The sequence below is a fragment of the Callorhinchus milii genome, unplaced genomic scaffold (assembly GCF_018977255.1).
Source record: "Callorhinchus milii isolate IMCB2004 unplaced genomic scaffold, IMCB_Cmil_1.0 Scaffold6, whole genome shotgun sequence".
Classification (NCBI taxonomy): domain Eukaryota; kingdom Metazoa; phylum Chordata; class Chondrichthyes; order Chimaeriformes; family Callorhinchidae; genus Callorhinchus; species Callorhinchus milii.
In genome coordinates, this window is record NW_024704747.1 from 12,269,127 (window position 1) to 12,294,061 (window position 24,935).

General features: G+C 44.5%; 1 protein-coding gene across 1 annotated transcript; it reads right to left on the reverse strand.

Moving 5' to 3' along the window:
- Positions 1-4,270: 4,270 nt before the first annotated feature.
- On the reverse strand, positions 4,271-5,341 carry LOC103190342 (leucine-rich repeat-containing protein 3B-like). Its single transcript, XM_007911084.1, has one exon. The coding sequence runs from the start codon at positions 5,339-5,341 to the stop codon at positions 4,271-4,273; it is 1,071 nt and encodes a 356-aa protein (XP_007909275.1).
- Between the last annotated feature and the right edge of the window lie 19,594 nt (positions 5,342-24,935).

Consider the following 24,935-nt stretch of genomic DNA (forward strand, 5'->3'; position numbering starts at 1 on the left):
TCCCTTCTCTCCTGAAGGCACTCACTCAAGTTGGCTGGCTCCATGGGTGCTATTCACCCTGTCTTTCCTTCTCACAGTCAAGTCCAGCAATACTGCCAATGGTTCCAGTGACCAGTTCAATGTGAGCCCAGACAATAACTACTGGCAGCCTTTTCAACTGTGGAGTTGAACAGCCTGTCACTGGTCCAATGATGGGCTGAATGGCTCTCTTCTGTGCTGTAAGATTCTCTGGTTCTATTTCTCTGGTTCTATAGAAGCAGTTTTCTCCTTCTTGCCTAAGGCACAGACCCATTGTAGTGTTCCATCAACACCCAAGTTGAGATAAATAATAAATACTAAACCTTACATTTGATATAGCGCCTTTCATGTCAGGATATAGAGTGCAGTAGGTAAACACAGCAGTCAGTTTGTGTACAGCATTGTCCCACAAAAAGCGATGACGTGAGTAACCAATTTTATTTGGAGTATTGTTGGCCAAAACACCAGGAGAGAGAAACTCCCTTCTCTTTTCCAATAGTGCCACGGGATCTTTAATGTTGGTTTAATGTCTCACCCAAAGGACAGTAGCTCTGAAAAATGCAGCACACACCCAGTACTGCACTGGAGCTTCAGCCTAGATTGTGAGCTCAAAGTCCTGATGTGAGCCTTAAACCCACAACCTTCTGACTCAGAAGCAAGAGTGCAAGCAACTGAACCAAGCTGACACCTAAATCAGCCAACCCAGCACAATTCTGATCCAAGTGCAGAATTCCAGATCTGGAATTCCGGATCAGAATTCAATGGAGCCAGATGAACCCAATGATCTGAAGGGGTTTGAAGAAGTTCATTTTTTTACTACTTTATCAATTATTTTCAATAAAAATAATAATCCAAAAGGACAAGGTTGATTCATTTGCATCTGTGATTCAATGAACTCTTGTCAATATTAGAATATGGTTACACTGAATTCTAATTGCATCTGTCTGAAGGGGCCTTTATGAGAGACAATGCAAATACAATACAATACAATTTACATCTATACAACGCTTTTCATGTCAGGAGAATGTCACAAAGCGCTTCACACTGCCTTTACAGCTTCAACGGTGCCTATGTCCCTTCTACCTTCTCTCTTGCTTGGTGTACAATCCTACCAGCTTGTAGAGCTCTGAGATGCTATCCTGAATGAAGGGAGCTGTGTAAGTGCAAATTGTTGTGTTGTTATCTGGGCACCAGAGGTGGGGGTGGAAACCAAAGAAGAGAGGCTGGGGAAGGGAAAGATGACTAAAAGTGACATCAAAGAACCGTCTTGCGACGTGCCTTGAACAAGGGAAGGGATGGAGTGAGTCGGAGGGACTCCAGGATGAATTGAGATGGAGGGACTCCGGGGTGGAATTCCAATCCCCTGCTTGGACAGCTTTTATACAGTATGTAGAATTGATTTCAAGATCCTCACAGACATTTTCAAATTGCTTCATGCCCTGGCACATCCCTACCTCCCCAACCTGCTTACCCTCCAACCCACAACCTGCTGCCTCCGTTCTACTGGCTCCAGCCTTCTACATGTCCCTTGTTCCCTCTGTTCCACCATTGGTGGATGCGCTTTCAGCCACTACACCCTGAAACTCTGGAACACTCTTCCTGTATCCCTCTCCCTTGACCCTTTCTTCCCCATTTTCAGGTTGTGCCTGAAGACCTTCCTATTTGACCGTGCCTACGGTCAGCTCCCCCCCCGCTCCATGTCATGCTCCCCCATTGTCAAGTGCTCTGAGATGCTATCCTGCATGCGATATAAATGCAAGTTGTTGTAGAAAATCAGACATCACACACTAATAAGCCAAAGTGGGTCTCAAGTCTGGAGGTCAGATGCTGGAGATCCCATCCCCAGGGGCTGACTTCTCGGAAGTCGAGAGCAGCAACTGCCGGTGACCCATGTGACAGAGTCCAGATGTACATCCCAATACTCGGACATTCTCCCAGGAATCAGCATTGGTGACCATTTCCCCAGCTCAGTGCTTTGCCACGCCATCAAAATCAATGGAAACCTAACAGTGCAGGAACAAAATAGAAAGGTCAGTGGAGAAAATAGGAATAGAGTAGTTGTGATCAACTCCCCTTATCCATCCATCCCCCATGGTTCAACATTGTTACTGACACTTAATGTCCAAGCTCACACACAAAAATCATAATAATCCTTACATTACATACGGAATCCCCAGCGTGCTCGCCTCACAAGCGGGAGGACCCAACCTTCAACTCCCAGGCGGGACAAAACTTTAGGCAAGTTTCCTTATTCCACATGCCTCTGTTTACCTAGCAATAAGTCCAAACCCGATTGTGGAACACTGTTGTGTGCAAATTGGCTGCTGCGTTTTGCCTACAAAATATACAGTCACTACAATTTCGAGTAAAATCAAGCAGAGGACTGTGAGACATCCACTTAATGGGAAAGATACTATATCAATGGAAACTATGATTGTCAAATAATTACTGTTATATTATTACTGTTATTAGAATAAGATATACATTTCTGTACTGAGTTGTACATCCACTGCCCAAGAATAATAATAATAATTTTATATAGCGCTTTTCACATCTTCTAGATGTTTCAAAGTGCTTCACAGAATATACTGTAAAGTGAATTGATTGTATATTTGTGGACAAAACGCGAAAGCCAATTGCACACAGCAGGGTCCAACAAACAGTCGTGGATTGAAGTGACCAATTTATTTATTTTTTTTCTTGAGGGATTATTATCAGGCATGTGGAGTAAGGAAACTTGCCCAAGGTTTTATCCTGCCAGGAATCGAACCCAGGTCTCTCGCTGCGAGGCGAGCACTCTAACCACTGAGCTACTGGACTCCACATTTGTTAATTGTTGGAATATAACATTTTCTAATCGTTGGATAATACCAAGGGTCACTGGGAGAATAAAGAGCTTAGCAATGAGTTTTAGTAATAAGTAATGAGGCACTGGGAAAGTTTATATCCTGAGAGATAGAATATAAAAGTGAGGAGGTGATGTTGAATTTATACCTTGGTTAGATCACATTTGGAGTGTTGTGTCCAATTCTGGTCTCCACACTATAAGAAGGTGGGGGCAGAGATGCTGAATGTCAGACCACCAATGAGGTTATGAGGTCAGAGAGGTAGGAGGGAGCAAGACCATAGAGCGCCTTGAAGGTTAGAACAAGGGTTTTGTACTTGATTCTCTGAGGAATGGGGAGCCAGTGAAGCCGGGCAAGAAAGGAGGTGATTGCTTCCCGGAGCCTGGTGCAAGAGAGGACACAAGCTGCAGAACTGTTGAGTTGGAGGTGAGAGAAGGAGCAGTGAAGAATAGAGTGGTCAACAGTATCAAAAGCAACCAAGAGGTCAAGAATGACAAGGAGACAGAGAAAGCCCTGATTGTAGGTGGACAGAATGTCATTTGTCACTTTGACCAGGACAGTCTCTTTGCTATGAGCAGCACAAAATTCAGATTAGAGGGGTTCATAGATTGGTTCATTGGAGGGGTTCAGCATGGAAACACAACTGGGAGACAGAAAGCAGAGAATGGTGGTGAATGGTTGATTTTCTGGCTGGGGGGGAAGTGTCCAATGGTGCAGGGGAGAGTATTGGGACCACTGCTGTTTTTGATCTATATAAATGACCTGGACTTGGGTATGGAGAGTACAATTTCCACGTTTGCAGATGATACTAAGCTTGGAAAAGCAGTAAACAGTGAGGAGGATAGTATCAGACTGCAAATGGCATAGCCAGACTGGTAAAATGGGCCGACAGGTGGCAGATGAAGTTTAATGTGGAGAAATGCAAAGTGATGCATTTTGGGAGGAAGAATGAGGAGAGCAATATAAGCCGATGGTACAATCTTAAAGGGGGTGAAGGAACAGAGAGACCTGGGGGTCATATACCTAAATATTTGAAGGTGGCAGGACAGGTGTTAAAAAAAAGTGTAGTGACTGTGTTTATATTTGGAGGATCATTGGCCAGGACACCAGGAGAGAGAAACTTCCTTCTCTTTTAGAATAGTGCCGAGGGATCTTTAATGTCCACCTAAACAGGTAAATGGGGCCTCGGTTTAATGTCTCATGCACAGGGTGGCATCTCCAACAATGGATTGCACTGCATTGGAATGTCAGCCTAGACTGTGAGATCAAAGCCCTGACATGAGGCTTGAACCCACGACCTTCTGACTTTGAGACAAGAGTGTACCCAACTGAGCTAAGCTGACACCAACGGTTAAGAGCTATTGCGGTATGTGTCCTATTCCTAAACTTCACTGAAGTCACCTGCATCAATCCTGAGACTCGAACTCTTCACTCTCTTCAGTCCAGTGTTTCCCTGTCCGCTTCTTCCTGCTTCTCTCGGCCATCACGATGGCAGCAACCACGGTGATGAAGACGGTCAAGGTGATAACCAGGACAGTGACGGTCTCGGCCACGCACAACTGTGTGTCGACTGAGGCCAGGGGCAATCCCTTGAGAGCGGGGGGCTCCAAACAGATCACACTCTCGTAGTCATCCACAGTGAGGCGCTGGACCAGGCGAAGCTTCCCAAAGACCCTCTGCAGCTCGCAATCACACGTCCAGTTGTTCTCCGCCAGGAAAATGTGTGTCCCCCATGTCTGGATGGTCAGGAAGGTCTTGAACTTGATGTGCTCCAGTCTGTTCTGGGCCAGGTTCAGCATTGTCAGGCTGGTCAATGATATGAAAACTGCAGAGTCGATGAGGCTGATCCTGTTGCCCTGAAGGTTCAAAATCTCCAAGTTCTGCATCATGAAGAAAAGTCCGTTACTCAAGTTCCTGAGATGGTTATTCTGAAGGTGGAGCTGCCGTAGCCTTGTCATGCTTTGGAAAGCCCGGTTTTGGATCTCCAAAATCTGGTTATTGCTTAGGTAGAGCTTCTGCAAGTTGTCCAGGTACTGGAACGTGTGGGAGCCAAGTGTCACAATGTTATTGTGGGACAGTATCAACTCGCTCAGGGAATACAGGCCGATGGAAAAGCTGTTGCTTAGCTGCCTGATGTTATTCCTCTGGAGGTCAAGTCTCCAGAGGTTCTCAAGGACGTTGAATGCTCCATCGTCTATCTCCCCCACATTGCTGGTGCTGATGAGAAGAACATTCAACTTCCAGAGGGAACTGAAGCCCTCGGCCGGCAAGATAGTCAGGTTGTTCCCCGAGAAGTCCAGGTGCTCCGTATCCCTCGGCAGGCTCTCGGGGACATGACAGAGCAAAGCATTCGAGCAGTTCACGTACCTGAGAACTTTTTGGCAAGTGCATCCACTGGGACAGAGAGACCAGGGCTCAGATGTGGGACTAGCGAGTTGGAAATGGAAAACAAACAACAGAAATCCTGGGAGGATCATCGCTCGCAATCTGTTCACTGCAATTGGGAATGGAGGGGGGAAACAAAGAGGAACCTTCTCAAATTCCAAGGTAAATTGCTTGCCTTGTTACTTATTCCTTCTATTCTGGTGTTCCTACTCTTACTTCCCAATCTAAGAATTATACAGCATCAGGATCAATCAAAACACAGACAAGACAGAAGATTAACTAACTAGCAGAAACCTGAGCTGTCAGCTTTTAAATAACACTATACATACTGTAAGACTGCATATGTAAAAACAAAGCAACCTCACCAACACTGGATGTTAACATACAGTATCTGATCTCCTGATAACATGTTCTATTATCCTCTTCAAATAAAAAAACTGACGATTAAATATGCAATACATAGATGTTGGTGGAGGGTGCAGTCAGCCAGTGTTATTAACCACTGAGATACCAGCTTGGCTCAGTCCGCAGCACTCGCGCCTTTGAATCAGAAGGTTATGGGGTCATTGCAGATCAAATGTACATGAATAGGAAAGCCCTGACGGTACACCCCGGATTCGCTATACTATTTAGTCAACTCTGTGCATGTTAGGAGGAAACATTGCTTACCTGGACCGAGAATACCAGCTGAACCGAGAACAAAGCGCTGTTCCTGACATTAAAGGCGATCAGAGAGATCCGTGCAATGCCTTAGGAACTGGTGCAACAGATTGGGATCCAGAAATGGGTTGGGTTTGGGAGGCGCTGAGAGATGAGCGGGGATGGAGCGCACAGGGTGGGACCTGTCAGTGAGCTGGGATCTGCTGGGATCTGCTGGGGTACAGAGGGAGGGCGAAAAAGAGGTGATTTTTCTTTTGGTTGAACGCGTGTGAATAATGCAGGAGGCGAGCCGGCAGCTCCACGCTTGATTGCCAGGTGGGTGCATCTTATTTACGACAGAGTTGGTGTGCAGTGAGGATTGAATGAATGGATGCATGAATGCTGCTCTCTGAGTGTCATTTTACCCAACCCGCGCCCTGTAACCGTATGCTTGTGTGTGTGTTTGTGTGTGTGGGATATTTGGGGAGCTTTCTAACCAAGTAACAAGACAAGACAAATTAAAGCTTTCTCATCAAACCACATGTTAAATGATTTAAGGGAGCTTTAATTCTGGAAGAAGCCACATTTCTTTTTAGCCTTTACATATATATAAAAATCTTCCTTTTTAAATGTTCAGATCACTTGTTGCTTCAGCAGGGTTGGAGTCATACAGTATTACACACCTAAAGGCACACACTGTCAGCTGGCTCAGTCGCTCACACTCTTGCCTCGGAGTCAGAAGATTGTGGCTTCAAGCCTCAGGCCAGGACTTGAAATCATGTAGTCTAAGCTGATACTCCAGTGCAGTGCTGGAGTGTGTTGCATTGTCAGAGGTTCATCCATTTGGATGAAATGTTAAACTGAGATCCGGTCTACCTGTTCAAGTGGACGTTAACGATCCCATGGCACTATTTAAAAAAAGAAGGGAATTTCTCTTCCAGGTGTCCTGGCCAATAATGCCACAAATAAACTTGGTCACTCATTCCATGGCAGTTTGTGAGATATTGTTGTGCACAAACTGGCTACCTACAAAATATACAGTATATCCTGTGAAGCGCTTTGAGAAATCCTCCTGACATGAAAGGCGCTGTATCAAATAAAACGATTATTACATCAGCAGAGCCCTCAGGGGCAGCTCTAGGGTCAAAGGATCACGGGAGGTTAGGTCCATATCAGGAATTGGCCCACTTGACTCCACCCCTCTGCCTCCTCCCAATGCAATTCTGATTGCCAGCTGGGCCATCAATCAGTCAGTGTTGGCGAGCTGTGGGTGATGCCCAGCCTTTGATTAGCCATCCGTTGTCAGTTAAGGTCAGGGAAGGGATGATGTGGATGGGCTGCCAGTCAGTCAGTCAGAGGGTGAGCTGTTGGCAGTCGAAAACGTCAACGTGATTTTGACAAAGTACAGGGAAATGAGTCTGTATTGGTTAACTTTGGCCAACCTCAAAGTGATTGGGGGGGGCGGGGTTCATGAACCTTCCTGACCCCCCCCCCCCCCCCGCCCCACCCCACTGGCTCTATCACTGAGAGCCCTCCAGGTAGGGGATGATGTGCAACAGATGCAGGTGGTTTCACATTGACTAGTGTTGTACCTTTAAAGCTCCTATATATCATGCTTTTCTCAGCAATCCAGCTTCCCATGGTAAATTCAGTTTGATATCCCATGACTGTGTTACAAATTTAATAATAATAATCCTTGCATTTGAAACAGCAACTTCCACATCAGAAGGATATCTCAAAGCATGTACAGGTTATATTGTAAAGTTTAGTGACTGTTTTGTGGGTGAAACATTGCAGCCAGTTTGAGCACAGCTTTTTTTAAATAGTGCCATTGGATGTTTAATGTTGCTATTGTAAGATGCCAATTTAACCCTGAGATGAACTAAAAACTCACACATATCAGTTCAGATTAATAATTGTTACAGGTAGTTAAAAGCATTCAAGAGTTCACAACAATTAAGATCGGCCAAACCGAGTGTTGCAGAGGAAATGAGAGGTATTGTCCAATTTAATGTCCAATTTACTGTCCACCATAAAGTATTCAGGTACTGCTGCACTGCTGCCCATTAGATCAACGAAAGGTTCTCAGATACTGTGGTACTGTTGCAACTGCAATAAATTGCATTTATATAGCACCTTTAATGTTATGAGGATATCCAGGTGGTGGACAATAAAGGATTTGCACCTGAGCTGGGGGTTGGATTAAGGAGTGATGGACAAGGAGGATGGGGGTAAGAGGATGACCGAAGGCACAGACAAAGAGGAAGGTCTTGAGACGGGCCTTGAAGGCGGCAAGGGAGGGTGCGAGGTGGAGGGGCTCCAGGATGGAGTTCCAGAAGGTAGGGACAGAAAGGCTGAAGGAACGACCACAATGATGGTGGAGCGGGTAGACCAGTGGACATGGAGCAGGCCAGTGCCCATTGAGTGGAGGGAACAGACAGGTTGGTAAGGTTTTAGCAGATTGCAGAGGTAGCAAGGAGCGAGACCATGAAGAGCTTTAAAAGTGAGGATGACAAAAAGATTTTAAAAGTAAGGATGCTCCCTAAAGAAGCCAGCACAGACATTGTTATTGGTTGCTGCATTCACTTACAAAATGCACAGTCACTACATTTTAGTGAATCCCTCGAAGCTTTGAGACATCCTCTGTCGTGATAGGTGCTGTATCAAATGTAAGCATGATTATTATTATTACAATCCAAGTCGCACTCTTTTATCTCTGAAAGACATTTGAGATGTAAGAACCTCAGACACATCTGAGAACACTGTTGGTGTTATACGGGGATCTGTCAGCACACATCTCCGGCAAAGCTCCGTTTTCAGTCCTGGATACCAATCTGAAGATATCAATCATCAAACACTTCAGTTCTGACAAGCAGTGTAATGACTGAGATTTTTTGGGGTCAGCCTGATGTCTGACACATGTGAAAATCCGTAACAATGCTTAAGAGTATCCAAACCAAGATGATAATTCCATACATCCCACCTACACATGGAAATTCCAGAGATAGATTGTTGGAATGGAATGCACACTCTCTCCCTGAAAGGATGCATCCTGCTTACCCAATTCCAGAAAGTATTAGGTACAGGTTGGCAAGAGCCAAGGCTTGGAAACCCCAGAGTGTGCATTGGGGTACTGCTGGAGTGTAACCAGCTAAAACCGCACAGCTTACCATCAATAGCACTGTCTGACTAGCTTTCCCACTGTTTGACCAGCTAAGACCACCTTACCTGTTAAAGCTTTGGCTTGCAGGGTTCACAGGAGCTGAGGGGAGTGAGAGGATTCCCCACCACCAGTGACTGCAAAACAACCACTCACCACTACCCCCTGCTTTCTGTCTCCCAGCAAATTTCGTATCCATGCTGCCCTTTTATCCCATGGGCTTCAATTTTGCAAACTCACCTATTACATAGCACCCTATCAAACACCTTCTGAAAGTCCATATTCACTACATCAACTGCACTATCTTCATCAATCCTCTCCGATAAATCATCAAATAACTCAATTAAGTTTGTCAGACACAATTTGCCTTTAACAAATCCGTGTTGACTGTCCTTAATTAGTGTATGTTTTTCTAAGTGAAAATTAATTCTGTCTTGGATTATGATCTCTAGACGTTTCCCCACCACCAACATTAGGCTGACTGGCCTTTAGTTACCAGGTTTAACCCTCTCCTATTTTTGAACAGGGGTGTAACATTTGTAACCCTCCAGTCCTCAGGCACTATTCCCATATCCAAGGAGGATTGAAAGGTTGTGGCCGGAACCTCCATTAATTCCACCCTAACTTCCCTCAGCAATCTAGGATGCATCCCATCTGGACTGGGTGATTTTTCTACTTTGAGTGCTAATCTTTAAATTCCTCCTCTCTATTTTATCCTATCCAATTTCTCTACTCCCTCCTCCTTTGCTGTGGCATTGGCAATGCTCTCTTTTGTAAAGATGGAAGCAAGGTATTCATTCGCTTTGGGAATATTTCACTGTATCAGGTGGAAGGATCTCAATTGGTATGTGTCAGCCAGTAACACCCTCACCTCTGACTCAGGGAGGATATGGGTTCAAGCTGCACATCAGGGAGTTTGAGTTCACAATCTAGGCTGACATTCCAGCACAGTGCTGGGGGAGCTACATTGTCAGCGGTTCCATCCTTCAGATGAGATGTTGAGCCGAGGCTGTGCCTGTCCAGGTGGATGATACTGTTGCCCTGTTCGAATAGAGAAGGGAGTTTCTATTCCGGTGTCCTGGTCAACAATTCCCCAAATAAAATTGATTGTTTACATTATGGCTGTTTGTGCAACATTGTTGTGTGCAAATAGGATGCAGTTGGATTCAAGGGTGGAGGGCATGGGGGGAAGGAGGGTGATCGAAAGCACGGTCGAAGAGGAGGGTCTTGAGATGGGTCTTGAAGGAGGCAAGGGAGGAGGTGAGGTGGAGGGACTGCGGGATGGAGTTCCAGAGGGTGGGGGCACCATCCCCAATCCTGACCCCCAGCTCGGGTCCAACACATTGGCTGTCCAGTGCCTTGGGACGTCCTCCCGATGTGAAAGGCGTTATACAAATGTAATTTTGTTGTTGTTTGTCGTTGTTGTCACATGTTACATTTGATCTAGCGCCTTTCATATCAGGATGGTGTCCCAAAGCACTTCACATGATGTACTGTAAAATGCAGTGATTGTGCTTTGTGGACAAATGAAGGAGCCAATTTCTGCACAGCAAGAATAACAACAAACTGAATTTATTTAGTGCAGTTCACATCAGAAAAGTGTCCCAAGGCACAGACAGCATCCCACAAACAGTCATGGACCAATTTTATCTGGGGATTTGTTGGCCAGGACACCGGGAAAGAGAAAAACTCCTCTTTTCTAATAGCGTCATGGGATTTTTAATGTCCACCTGAACAGGCAGACAAATACAACACAATTAGCATTCACACAGGGTCTTTGACATCAGGAGAACATCTAAAAGCTCATTTGGGCATTGGTAGCCGAGGGGGATGGGGAAGTATCTGCTATATCAAGGTCACTTTGTCTCCACAAACTATCATCACACAAGAAAGCAAACTTTCAGCATTCACTCACCAGAGGGTAGAGTTTCTGCTTCTGTGTAATGGTAGGAGGTTGTTATTGTGAAGTGTACCTAATCCGGTTTTTTGCACACAGTAGGTATGTTCTGCTCGCACAAATTACTGACCTGTAACTTTGTCGATCCATAGAACACACACACACAGGAACTATTGGACCAAAACTTCCTCAGACCATATCATCCTGATATAGATCCTTCATCCACAAAACACACAGTGATTACAAATTGCAATAATTCCTGTGAAGAGCTTTGAGACATCATACTGACATAAAATGCACTATACCAAATGTAAATGTATCATCATTATTGTCATTTATCCTGTTTATGCCAACACATCAGTGACTTCAAATTACATCAAATAATATAATAATAATCCTTGCATTTGATATCGCTCTTCATCACGTCATCATAATGTCTCAAAACCTTTCCTAGGATATACTGTTAAATTCAGTAACTGTGTGTTTTGAAGGTAAACAAACCAGCTAATTTGTGCACAGCAGTGTCCCACAAACAGCCATGGAGTGAGTGACCAATTTTATTTGGACGATTGTTGGCCAGGACACCAGGAGACACCAACTCCCTTCTCTTTTCAAATAGTGCAAAGGGATCTTTAATGATCACCTGAACAGGCTGATGGGTTAATGTCTCATGTGAAGGACAAAGCAGCACTCCCCCCAGCACTACATCAGAGTGTCAGCCTGGACTGTGAGCTCAAATTCCAGAAGTTGGGTTTGAATCCACAATATTCTGACTCAGAGAATTCTACTGACTTGGCCAGACTGACACATCATATCACTGACTACAGTTTCCATCTGTACGTTTCCCAGAGATAGGTATTAGATACAAGTTAGCACCTTTCACATCAGAAGGGTGTCCAAAATGTTTGATACTTGGGCATCCTCCTGACATGAAAGGCGGATGACACTGGCAGCTTGGTACCCTATCTGGGGGTGGGAGCCAAGGTGGGGTCCAGAGACAAAACAGCTATCTCCGGACCTCCCCCCATAAGTCAATGAGCACGATAAAATGGCCAACTTCTGCCCCTGGGTCATCTGGTTGTCACTAATACCAATTCCTGCACTCTACACGTGTGCGATGTGCAGGAAATTATGCTCTCATCACTTCAGTCGTGTCCTGTGAATGAACAGTGCACAGGAAGTGACATCAGGAATGTAACATCACTCCTTGCTGGTCTCCACAGCTATGCTATTAACAAGGTCCAAATGTTTCAAAACTTGCTGCCTGTGCCCTCACCCATACCGGGCTCTGCACCCCCATCACCTCAGTTCTTGTCAAGCTCCACTGGCTATCTGTTGTAGAACCGATTGATTTCATGACCCTCTCTCTCACAAATTTCTCCACTCCCTGGCAACTCTCTACCTCTCCAATCTGCTCACACTCCACTCCTCTACCCTCTGCCTTCATTCAGCTGGCTTGCGTCTGCTGCACATTCCCTCCGCTCCACCATTGGCAGCCGTACTTTCAGCCACTACGTCCCAAACCTCTGAAAATCTCTGCCTCAATTACTCCAGCATTCCTGAAGATTTTCCTCGTAGACCGTGGCTTCAATCACCCCGCCTTCCTTTCCTGCTTGGCATCAAGATAGGACAGTTTAGCACTCCGAAACACTATCCCAATGTGAAGGGCGCTATATAAATATGAGTTGTTGCTGTTGTTTCCTACACAAAGCACCTGCACAGGAAGTGATGCTGGGGAGGGTGGGGGTGAGGAAGGGGAATCTGACAACCTTTAATGTTGGTCTTTTTTTAACTCAAGAATACGTCCAGTCCACACCACAATCATACAGTCACTCCACTTCACAGTAAAATCCTGTGAAGCTCTTTGAGATATCTCAATGACATGATCAGAAGTGATATTAAATGCAAAGGATTATATTATTTTTTTACAACATAATAAGGATCAGCACCTTCAGGAGAGAAAGGAAGACAACCAAGGAAAGAAAAAAGAATGAAAAAATAAAAAATAAAGCCACCATTCTATCACAAAACTTCCGTCCAAAACTAAACCTTCCCTCTTAAATGAACTTACAGTGCAGAGCAGTTTCCAATAGATGGCGATCATACAGCATGACTTGAACCACTCAATAAAATACAATCAACCAAAGGACTGACAGAATTAATAGCAATAGGATGATTATTATAATAATGTACTGATAATTACAATAATAGATTAATAATCCTTACATTACATTTGATATTGTGCCTTACCACATCCTAGAGACATCTCAAAACGTTTCACAGGATATAATAATATTTGTATTCGGTATTGCACCTTCCTTGAGGCTTCTCAAAGTGTGTCACAGGACATACTATAAAGTGTAGTGACTATATTTTGTGAGAAAACATGGCAGCCAGTGTCCACAAGCAGCAATGGAGTGAGTGACCAATTTTATTTGGGAGATTGTTGGCCAGGACACTGGGAGAGAGAAACTCCTTTCTCTTTTCAAATAGTGCCGCAGGATCTTTAACATTCACTTGAATAGGTAGACAGAGCCTCTGTTTAACTTCTCGTCCAAAGGATGGCACCTCCGATAACAAAACACATCTCCAGCACCCCGTTGGAGTGTCAGTTAGTCTGTAAGCTTAAAGTCCCGATGTGGCGCTTGAACCCACAATCTCTGACTCAGAGGCAAGAGTGTGACTGACCGAGTCTGGCTGACTAATAATAAAAATAATATGGTGATAATAATAATAATCGTCATCATCATTCTCACATTTCAAGTCAGGAGGATGTCTCAAAGTGCTTTGCAGCAATTACTGTGACTCTGGGTTTTGCGGGCAAATGGAAACTAGAAAAAGAAGATATAATATACATTTTAATATAGAAAATATAAAAAGGAAAATGTAGATAGAAGCCTGTGATAGCAAAGCATTTGTTTATGCTTTTAATATATGAATTATTTATGAATAAAATGTATTGTCTTTGTTTCCCGAATGCTGTTACCTCTGGTACCACACCAACGAGCATGGCGTAGACTGTGAGAAGACTTTTGGCCAGCTGGCCGGATTGTCTGATATACATGGAAACCCATCACTATGCTTAAGAAAGAGTCTCCAAACCAAACCAGATTGAGAATTCCATATATCCCAGCTATACATTGGAAATATATTGGTATGAAGTGTGAATGTGTATATTTTGTTTGTTTATGTGTTTAGGTGTATGTGTCAGAGTCCTGTAACATATTGGTTAGAGCACTCGCCTCGCATGCGAAAGGACACAGGTTTGATTCCAGGCCAGGCAAAACCTTAGGCAAGGTTCCTTGTACCACACGCCTCTTACCTGCAGTAAGTAGGAACCCGCTTGTCAGTCAATTAACAGATCGCTTTCCGGAGGGAATAAGCCCTTCAAAATAAATAAATAAATTGGTTGCTCAATTCCTGACTGTTTGTGGGATATTGCTGTGTACAACTTGCTGTCATGTTTCACCCACAAAATACACTTTACAGTATATTCTGTGAAGCACTTTGAGACATCTCAATAATGTGATAAGGCACTACATCAAATACAAGAATTATTATCACTATTATTACGTGGTTGCATGTGTGTTTATGTGTGTAAATCTGTGTATGTGTGTTTGTGTGTGAATATGTGTTTGTGTGTGATTGTGTGTATATCTGTTTGTGTGTGTGTGTCTGTGTGTGAATGTGGGTGTGTCTGTGTATGTGAGTGTGAATGTGTATATTTGTGTGTGAAGATGTATGTGTATGGGTTCCTCCCTGGAGGAATGCATCCTGCTTACCTAATTCCGCAGAGTATAAGGCGCAAGTTGGCAAGAGCCAAGCCTGTGGGACCTGCGACGGTTCTCAGCCCTAATGTATACAACAATAACAACAACAAGATTACATTTGTATAGTGCCTTTCACTTTGGGAGTTATGTAAACCACATGGTGTTCCAGGTGGCATCTGTGTAGATTCTTCTCTGTGACGTGCAAGTTTCCTCTCCATATGAACTTTTACTTTGTGAGAATGAATGCAACGACACTGCCTTGTAGTGCAATAATAGGATGCTTCATTCAGCATCCTTTGCATTATCAGGTTACTTCCGTAGTAACCTGTTTGTGTCTCTGCTCTCTCCTTGAATTTAACAAAGATTCAAGATGCACTTTCAGAAAATACAACGGTATTTTATTGGTCCTTACAACCTTATGCTCGATATAAGATAAATGGTCACAATGTTAAGAAATAGAAAAACCCTGACACCATCACTATGACACGAGCAGCTTTACCCAAAGTTAGTAGACAAACAAAAACCAAATCTTGACCTGACAAGGTTCTCAGGTCAGGTACGTAGCTCCTTGATGACACTAAACGCGAAGAGCGACAAGTTTAACAACCCAACGTTAAAGCGCTTTATGTTTTCCTAACCCCTCTCATTTTCAATGTATCTCTCAAAACCTTTTCCCACCATCTCCAGACTCCTCCCATTTGAATGTATCACTGGGTTCCCGCTCCAGGACCCACGTGACTCTTTCCTGTCTTTTATGTTGCAACACTCATCCAGGTCACAAACTTTGTAATGTCAAGGCTGTACAGTGAATATCATTAGAACAAGGTAGACCATTAATAAAAACAAGGTGTCTGTGACAGACCCCAGAGTATGTGTTGGGGTAACTTCTGGAATCTCACCAGTTAAAACTGTGGGCATCATCCAAGTATTCGTAACTGGTGAACCTCAAACGTATTGCGGACGCAAAGTCACCTGACACCAAAGACATAAACGGGGAAATTCCAAGGGACTGTTTTTAAGACCAAATTAAAGTGGGACTTTCTGAGAACATAAAAATGAAACTGTTTCTGAACACGTTGTAACCTGCTGGGTGAGGTAGTGCACATCACTGCAAGACTCTGACATGCATTCTACTAGCCTGGAATTTCACACACACACACACATATTCAATACAAACACACATACATACATACATACATACACACACATACATATTCAATACAAACACACATACATGTACACACACACATACACAAAGACACAACACAAATACACAGAAATACATACACACATGAACACACTGAGTCCTGTGGCTCAGTGGTTAGAGCATTAACTTTGCACGCAAGAGACCTGGGTTCGATTCCTGGCAGGGTGAAACCTTGGACAAGTTTCTTTACTCCACACGCCTGATAATAATCCCTCAAAAAAAAACAATAATAAATTGGTCACTTCAATCCACGACTGTTTGTGAGACGCTGCTGTGCGCAATTGGCTGCCGCATTTCGCCCAAAAATATAGTCAATTCATACAGTCTATTCTGTGAAGCGCTTTGAGACGTCTAGAAGACATGAAAAGTATTATATCAAATGCAAGTATTATTATGCATACACACACATTGCTGTGTGCAAATTGGCTGCTGAAATCACCAACCAAATACACAGTCGCTACACTTTACAGTAAAGGGCATACAGACGTCTCAATGATGTGCTGAGGCATTGTATCGAATACAAAGATTATTATTATTAATAAATTATGTAGATTACTCAAAACTGTGTGTGTATGTGTGTGTGTGTGAAAGTCCAGGCCAGCAGATTTGAGGAGCAGAGTAGCAGAAGCTGTTATAATCCTTGCATTTGATATAGCGCTTTTCACGTCGGGAGGACGTCCCAAAGCACTTCACAGAACACACTGTAAAGTGAATTGACTGTATATTTGTGGGCGAACGCGGCAGCCAATTGCGCACAGCAATGTCCCACAAACAGTCGTAGATTGAAAATGACCAATTTATTATTGTTTTTGGTTTTGGAGGGATTATTATTAGGCTCTGTGTGGAGTAAGGAAACTTGCCCGAGGTTTCACCCTCTGCCTGGAATTGAACTCAGGTCTCTCACTTGCAAAGCGAGTGCTCTAACCACTGAGCTACAGGACTCCACAAATGAGTTATGCTGCTGGGTGTATAATATAGACCACCAAATAGTGGGAAGGAGATAGAGGAGCAAATCTGCAAGCAGATTTCAGAAAGACAGAAACAATAAAGTAGTGATAATGGAAGAGTTCAATTATCCAAAGATAGACTGGGAAGAAAACAGTATAAAGAGCACAGAAGGGGAAAAATTCCTAAAATGTGTACAGAAGAACTTTTTCGATCAGTATGTTTCCAGCCCAACGAGGAAGGAAGCAGTGCTAGATCTAGTTCTGGGAATGAAGTGGGGCAAGTGGAGTAAGTTTCTGTAGGAGAGCATCTGGACAAGAGTGATCACAATATTAGGTTTAGAGTAGTTATGGAAAGTGAGAAGCAATAATCAAAAGTGAAGATTCTCAACTGGAAGGGGAAGAATCACTGAAGTGAGTTGCAAAGGAATCTGGCCCAGGTACATTGGAAACAAAGATTGACAGGTAAAATGGTAAACAAGCAATCGGAGGCCTTCAAGGAGGAGATAGTTAGGATACCGACCAAACATATTCCCATGAGGGTGGAAAGAAGTTCATCCGAAGCTAGAGCTCCCTGGATGACCAAGGAAATTGGGATTAAAATGAAACAGAACAAGGAGGCTTATGATAAATGTCAGGTTCAAAGTACATTAGAGAATCCAGCAGAATACAGAAAGTGCAGAGGAGAACTGAAAAAGGAAATAAGAGGGGCAAAGAGAGTGTATGTCTCCACTGAATTCTCCTGTCTCCTCTCCTCTCGCAACATCCACATCTCCACATCCACTCTGCCAACCATATTCATGGCCATATTCATGGTAATTACCCATTGTGTGGGGTGTGAGGAGTGTGTGGGGTGTGGACTAAGTGTCTCAGACCTCATAATCACCTATAAAGCCATCTCAGATCACCATTTCATCTCCCTTAACTCCTCAATCCCTCTCCCCACTGCCACCCAACCCATCATCTCCTACTGCCCCTGGAAAAGAATCTCTCTTCCCTCTCCACTGCCCTGGAGTTGTCGGAACTCCTCTCCCTCTGCCCTACCTCCTTCATCAACTTATCCTCCTTGATCACACTCCTCAAAACTCCCTCCCCACCATTCTCGGTGCCCTTGCCCCACTCACCTCCTGAACCACTTCCTATTCATGCAATTCATCGTGGTACACCAGCCACCTCTGTTCACTCAAGGATCAGATGCATGCCGCCAAACACACTTGGCTCAAATCTGATTTAATGGTCCACCGGCAGATCTGCCCCGACCACATCACTTCCGCTAAATCGTCCTTCTACTCAAAGATAATCTTGGAGGTCAAGAGGTCATTCTGTCCATCTGTGACCAGGGCTCCCTCTGTCTTCTCGTCCTCCTTGACCTCTCTGCTGCCTTCGACACTGTGGACCACTCTATCCTCCTCCATCACCACTCCTCTCACCTCAACCTTCAAGGTTCTGTCTTTGAATAGTTCAGATCGTATCTCTGACACCAGCTCCACATTATCTCCACAAATGGCTTCTCCTCCAGACCCTGCATCATCTTGTGCAGTGTTCCTCAGGGCTCTGTCCTTGGTCCACTCCTCTTCAACCTGTACGTGCTCCCTCTTGGTGACATGATCCACAGACATGAGGTCAACTTCCACATGTATGCGGATGACAGCCAACTTTATCTCTCTGCCTCCACCCTCGATTCCAGGACCACTGCTGTCCTGACAAAATGTCTGTCAGATATTGAGTTCTGGACGAGAGCCAACTTTCTACAATTGAACTTAAACAAGACAGAGGCTCTCCAGCTCACCAAGCCAGTCAGGAACCTAAGCATCCTGTTCGACCCTCAACTGTTCTTTCTCCCCACATCCATGCCATAACCCCACTGCCTTCCCCCACCTCCACAATATTGCCAAACTCCGCCACTGCCTCACCCCTCAGGCCTCTGAAACCTCATCATGCCTTCATCATGTCTAGGCTTGACTATGCCAATTCCCTGCTTCTCGGCCTTCCCAACTCTTCCCTCTACAAGCTGCAGACCATCCAGAACTCTGCAACTCGTGTCCTCTCCTGCACCAGGCTCTGTGATTCCATTACACCCACCCTTGCCCAGCTCCACTGCCTCAAAGGATCAAGTTCAAAATCCTTGTCCTCACCTTCAGCAACAACAATAACAACAACAAAATTACATTTGTATAGCGCCTTTCACGTTGGGAGGACGTCTCAAGGCACTGGACAGACAGAGTTACGGACTCAAGCTGAGGGTCGGGGTGGGGGAGGGGGGAAGGTAAGGGGGGAAGCAAGGAGATCGAAAGCACGGTCGAAGAAGAGGGTCTTAAGGTGGGTCTTGAAGGTCTTGTGGAGTCCTGTAGCTCAGTGGTTAGAGCACTCGCTTTGCACGTGAGAGACCTGAGTTCAATTCCAGGCAGAGGGCGAAACCTTGGGCAAGTTTCCTTACTCCACACAGAGCCTAATAATAATCCCTCCAAAACCAAAAACAATAATAAATTGGTCATTTTCAATCTACGACTGTTTGTGGGACATTGCTGTGCGCAATTGGCTGCCGCGTTCGCCCACAAATATACAGTCAATTCACTTTACGGTGTGTTCTGTGAAGCGCTTTGGGACGTCCTCCTGACGTGAAAAGCGCTATATCAAATGCAAGGATTATTATTATTATTAATATTATTATTAAGGTGGCGAGGGAGGGGATGAGATGGAGGGACTACAGGATGGATTTCCAGAGGATGGGTGCAGAGTATTGGAAGACCTGCCCGCTAATAGTGGGGCAAGCAAGGCAGGGGATGTGAAGCAGGCCGGAGCCCACTGAGTGGAAGGAGCGAACAGGGTGGTAGGGAGATAGGAGGTCGGAGAGGTAGAGAGGAGCAAAACCGTGGGAAGCCTTTGAAGGTGAGGACCTACATGGCCTTGCTCCTACCTACCTCTGTGACCTGCTAACCCCATATCAACCTGTCCACTCCCTCCACTCAGCAGGCTACAGTCTCCTCCATGTCCCCCACCATCAGGGGTCAGGCCTTTAGCCTCTCTGCCTCCACCCTTTGAAACTCCATCCAACAGTCCCATGGAATGCATCCTAAATAGCAAAGAAATAGCGGAGGCTCTCTCCACAACTTTTTAATTCTCCTTGGATATGGGAGTAGCACCTGAGGACTGGAAGGTTGCTAATGTTACACCCTTGTTGAAAAAAGGAGAGAGATAAACCTGGTAACTACAGGCCAGTCAGACTAACATTGGTTGTGGAGAAACTTCTTGAGACCATAATTCGGGACAAAATTAATTTTCACTAGAAAAACATAAGTTAATTATTGACAGTCAATATAGATTTGTTAAAGGCAAATCATGTCTGACAAACTCAATAGAGCTATTTGATGATATAATGGAGAGGATTGATGAAGGTAGTGCAGTTGATGTAGTGTACATGGACTTTCAGAAGGCCTTTGATAAGGTGCCACATAATAGACTAATTAGTAAAATTGAAGCCCATGGGATAAAAGGGACAGTGGCAGCATGGATACAAAATTGGTGGGGAGACAGAAAGCACAAGGTCGTGTTGGATGGTTGTTTTTCAGTTTGGAGGGAAGTATTCAGTGGTGTTCCCTAGGGGTCAGTATTAGGTCCTCTGCTCTTTTTGATATATGTGAATGACCTGGACTTGGTTATAAAGAGCAACATTTTAAAGTTTGCAGATGTCACAAAACTTGGGAACATGGTAATCAGTGAGGAGGATGGTAGCAGACTGCAGGAGGACATAGACAGGCTGGTGAAATGGGCAGAATCTTGGCAGTTGAGGTTTAATGCAGAAAAGTGTGAGGTAATGCATTTTGGGAGAAAGAATGAGGCGAGGCAATATACTATAAATGATACAGTTTTAAAGGGGATATAGGAGCCGAGAATCCCAGGGTTCACATACACAGAATTTTGAAGGTGGTAGGACAGGTTGATAGAGCTGTTAAAAAAACATATGGCTTTATAAATAGAGGCATAGAGTACAAAAGCAAGGAAGTTCTGTTATCCCTTTATAAGTCATTGATTAGGTCTCAGCTGGAGTATTATGTCCAATTCTGGACACCACACTTTAGGAAGGATGTCAAGGCCTTGGAGAGGGTGTAGAGGGAATTACCAGAATGGTAATAGGGATGAGGGACTTTAGTTATGTAGAGAGAGATGAGAGAAGCTGGGATTGCTCTCTTTAGAGCAGAGAAGGTTAAGGGGAAATTTAATAGAGGTGTTCAAAATTATGAGGGTTTGATAAAGTAGATAGGGAAAAACTGGCTTGTGGGTCAATAACCAGGGCACATAGATTTAAGATAATTTACAAAAGAACCAGAGGGTAGATGAGGAGAATTTGTTTTACAAAGAGTTGTTACCGTCTGGAATGCACTGCTTGGAAGGGTGGTGGGAACAGATTCAATAACAACTTTCAAAAGGGAATTAGATAGGCACTTGAAAAGGAAAAATTTACAAAGATATGGAGAAAGAGCGAGTAAGTGGGACTGATTGGGTAGCTCTTCCAAGCTAGGGCTGAATGGTTTCCTTCTGCGCTGTAATATTCTACAATCTTGATGAGTGGGGTCCCTCTGTGGCCAGCAAACTGTCTGCTAATGCTTTAGTAGCATTGAGTGCGAATAACACAGTGAAGTGGGGCGCAGTAAGGTCAGACATATCTAAACTGGGGAGCAGCATGCGCCTGGGAGCCTGCGGTTAGTGCATTTGTGGGACAGTGTGTAGTCCCGTAGTGTATGGCCAGTGGGTTTGCCTCTCAAGCGAGAGGGCCCGGGTTCAATTCCTGAATGGGGCAATAATAATAATAATTTAGTACTCAATTCATCACTGTTTGTGCAATGTGGTTTTAGCTGTTTTAGGTACTTGAAAAGGAAAAATTTGCAAGGATATGGGAAAAGAGTGGAGGAGTGGGACTGATTGGGTAGCTCTTCCAAAGAGCCGGCACAGGCACGATGGGCTGAGTGGCCTTATTCTGTGCGCTATGATTCTATGAACTTACTTATTTCTAAGGAAGCCTTTATAGCCAACAGACAGAGGAGACTTTTATTATTCCCTTCAGTCTGGCCTATATTTGAAGTTAGGTCCCACTGCTGAAAACACAGATTCCAAATATGCAGTAAACTCTTTAACTTGCCTGTGGTGTGTAATGTGGCATTGTCCAGCTGCACAACACAACACAGAGTAGAAATAATAATAATAATAATCCTTGCATTTGATATAGCGCTTTTCGCGTCCTCTAGACGTCTCAAAGCACTTCACAGAATATACTGTAAAGTGAATTGACTGTACATTTGTGGGCGAAACATGGCAGCCAATTGCGCACAGCAATGTCCCACAAACAGTCGTGGATTGAAAATGACCAATCTTTTATTGTTTTTGGTTTGGAGGGATTATTATCAGGCGTGTGGAGTAAGGAAACTTGCCCAAGGTTTCGCCCTGTCTGGAATTGAACCCAGGTGTCTCGCTTGCAAGACGAGTGCTCTTAACTACTGAGCTACAGGACTCCACGTGGTAAGTGGTAAGTCTTATCTTGTGTATGATACATGTCAACCTGTTACAATGGTAGCACTCTTGCCTCTGAGTCAGACGGTTATGGGCTCAAACACCACATCAGGACTTGAAATCACATAGTCTAAGATGACACTCCAATGCGGTGCTGTGGGTGTGTTGAGGTAACATCCTTCAGATGAGATGTTAAACTGAGGCCAATGTGCCTGTTCAGGTGGATGTTAAAGATACAATAACTGGAATAAATTGCATTTATATAGTGCTTCTCATGTTCTCCTGGTGTCCTGCCACCAATTCCTCAAAATAAAATTGGTTGTGCACTTCATGGCTGTTTGTGGGATGTTGCTGGGTGCAAATTGGCTGGAATTTTTTCACCCACAAAATCCACAGTGCCTGCACTTTACTCATGATAAGAAGCTTATTATTATTATTACTATTAAAATCTTCCCCATCCTCTGGATTAGCTCAGCATTTTCAAGGAAATAAAGGGGGGTGCTGATTAGTGGGGGGTGTGGTGTGGGTGGAGGTCGGTGTCGGTCCCAAAAAGCATAAAAGAAGGCACAAAGGCATTCCCCACCCTTGCATATCAGTGTCATCTGTATTCAGGATGATCTGGGGTCCTAATGGGTCAGATTTTCATGGGTCTTTCATGAAATTTCTCAAATTCCCAAATAGTAAGTCCGTCCCTGCTCTGACCCATCTCTGGATGCACCTCAGTCTCCAGCCACAGTGTGTTCATTAAATCACCGCCTGCCTTCATTAGCATAAGCTGTTCCGAAACCAGACTGCACAGAGCAGGGGAACAAAAGGAGCATTCATGGGGAATACAGGAGGTGAGGGTTGGAAAAATATGATTAAGTCTCTTTAATCCATCTCCTTTCACAAAAAACATTCTGGCAATCTGCAATCTCACTATATCATTGTTAGGAGCAGCCTTTGTTCTGCCTGGTTCAGTCTAATCCAACAGTTTTGAATAATAATAATCCTTGCATTTGATTTAGAGTCTTATTCATGTCATTGAGGTGTGTCAAAGCACTTCACAGAATATACTGCAAAGAGAATTGACTGGATATTTCATGGGTGAAACATAGCAGGCAATTGCACACAGCAGTGTCCCATAAACAGTCATGGATTGAATAACTAAATTATTATTTCTTTATTTTTTTTGGAGGGATCATCCCAGAAAGTGATCCGCCTAACAAGCAGATTCCTACTTACTGCTAGGTAAACAGAGGCATGTAGAATAAGGAAACTTGCCTAATAACAACAACAAATTATCTTTGTGTAGCGCCTTTCATGTCGGGAGGACGTCCCAAGACAGTCAAAGATTTGGATCCAAGCAGGGGATTGGAATCAGGTTGATGGCAGGGAGGGTGGTCAAAGGCAAGGTCCAAGAGGAGGGCCGTGAGACGTGTCTTGAAGGAGGCAAGGGAGGGAGCGAGGCAAAGGTACTGTGGGATGGAGTTCCAAAGGGTGAGGGTAGAGAAGCTGAAGGCCCGACCATCGGTGGTTGGGGCAAACCTGGCGGGGGACATGGAGCAGACAGAGCCTGCTGAGCAGAGGGAGCGGAAGGTTGATATGGGGTTAGCAGGTCACAGAAGTAGGAAGGAGCAAGGCTTTGGAGCGCTTTGAAGGCAAGGATGAGTATTTTGAACTCTATTATTTGGTTGATAGGCAGCCAGTGGAACCGGGCAAGGGTGGGGGTAATAGGGTCATGGAACCTAGTGTGAGAGAAGACATGAGCTGCAGAGTTCTGGATGATCTGCAGCTTCTGGAGGGAAGAGTTGGGAAGGCTGACAATTAGGGAGTTGGTATAGTCAAGCCTCGATGTGATGAACAAGTGAATGAGGGTTTCGGTGGCCTGAGGGGTGAGGCAATGGTGGAGCCGCACAATGTTGCAGAGGTGGGGGAAGGCAGAGTGGGTCATTGCATGGATGTGGAGTAGAAGGGACAGTTGAGGGTCAAACATGACACCAAGGTTCCGGACTGGCTCAGTGAGTCCATGGATCACCATCCATGGATGGTGATGCTGCCAGTACCTGAAGTGTGGAGGCACTGACAGGAGCCAATGAGGAGGGCCTCGGTCTTGTTGACATTCAACTCTCTCTATATACCTGATTGTCTCTCTCCCCCTTTCTATATGTACTGGCGCTCTCTCATCCCCTTTATGCATCTGACTGAGGCAGGCTGACATCTCTTGTAGAATTACTAAAGAGAGATTCAGTCTTCTGAATGCTTTAAGAGGCTCCCGGAAAAATAAAATAAAATCTCATTGTTTCTCATTGGTAGAAGCTTTGACATTTCCTTCACAGAGGGGGTTGTTCAGTCCTCCATCTCAGTGTCAGTTCAAGCTGCTTTTCTGCATATGTGTAGGTTTGAACCCACATCAAGATTTTAGGATGGGCTGACATTCCAATGAGGTGCTGGGGGAGCGCTGCATTGCTGGAGGTGGTGTCCTTCAAAACCAAGGTCCCATTTCCTTGTTCAGGTGGAGGTTAAAAATTCTGTGGTATAACTGAAATAGAGAAGGGAGGTTCTCTCTCCCAGTGCCTTGGCCA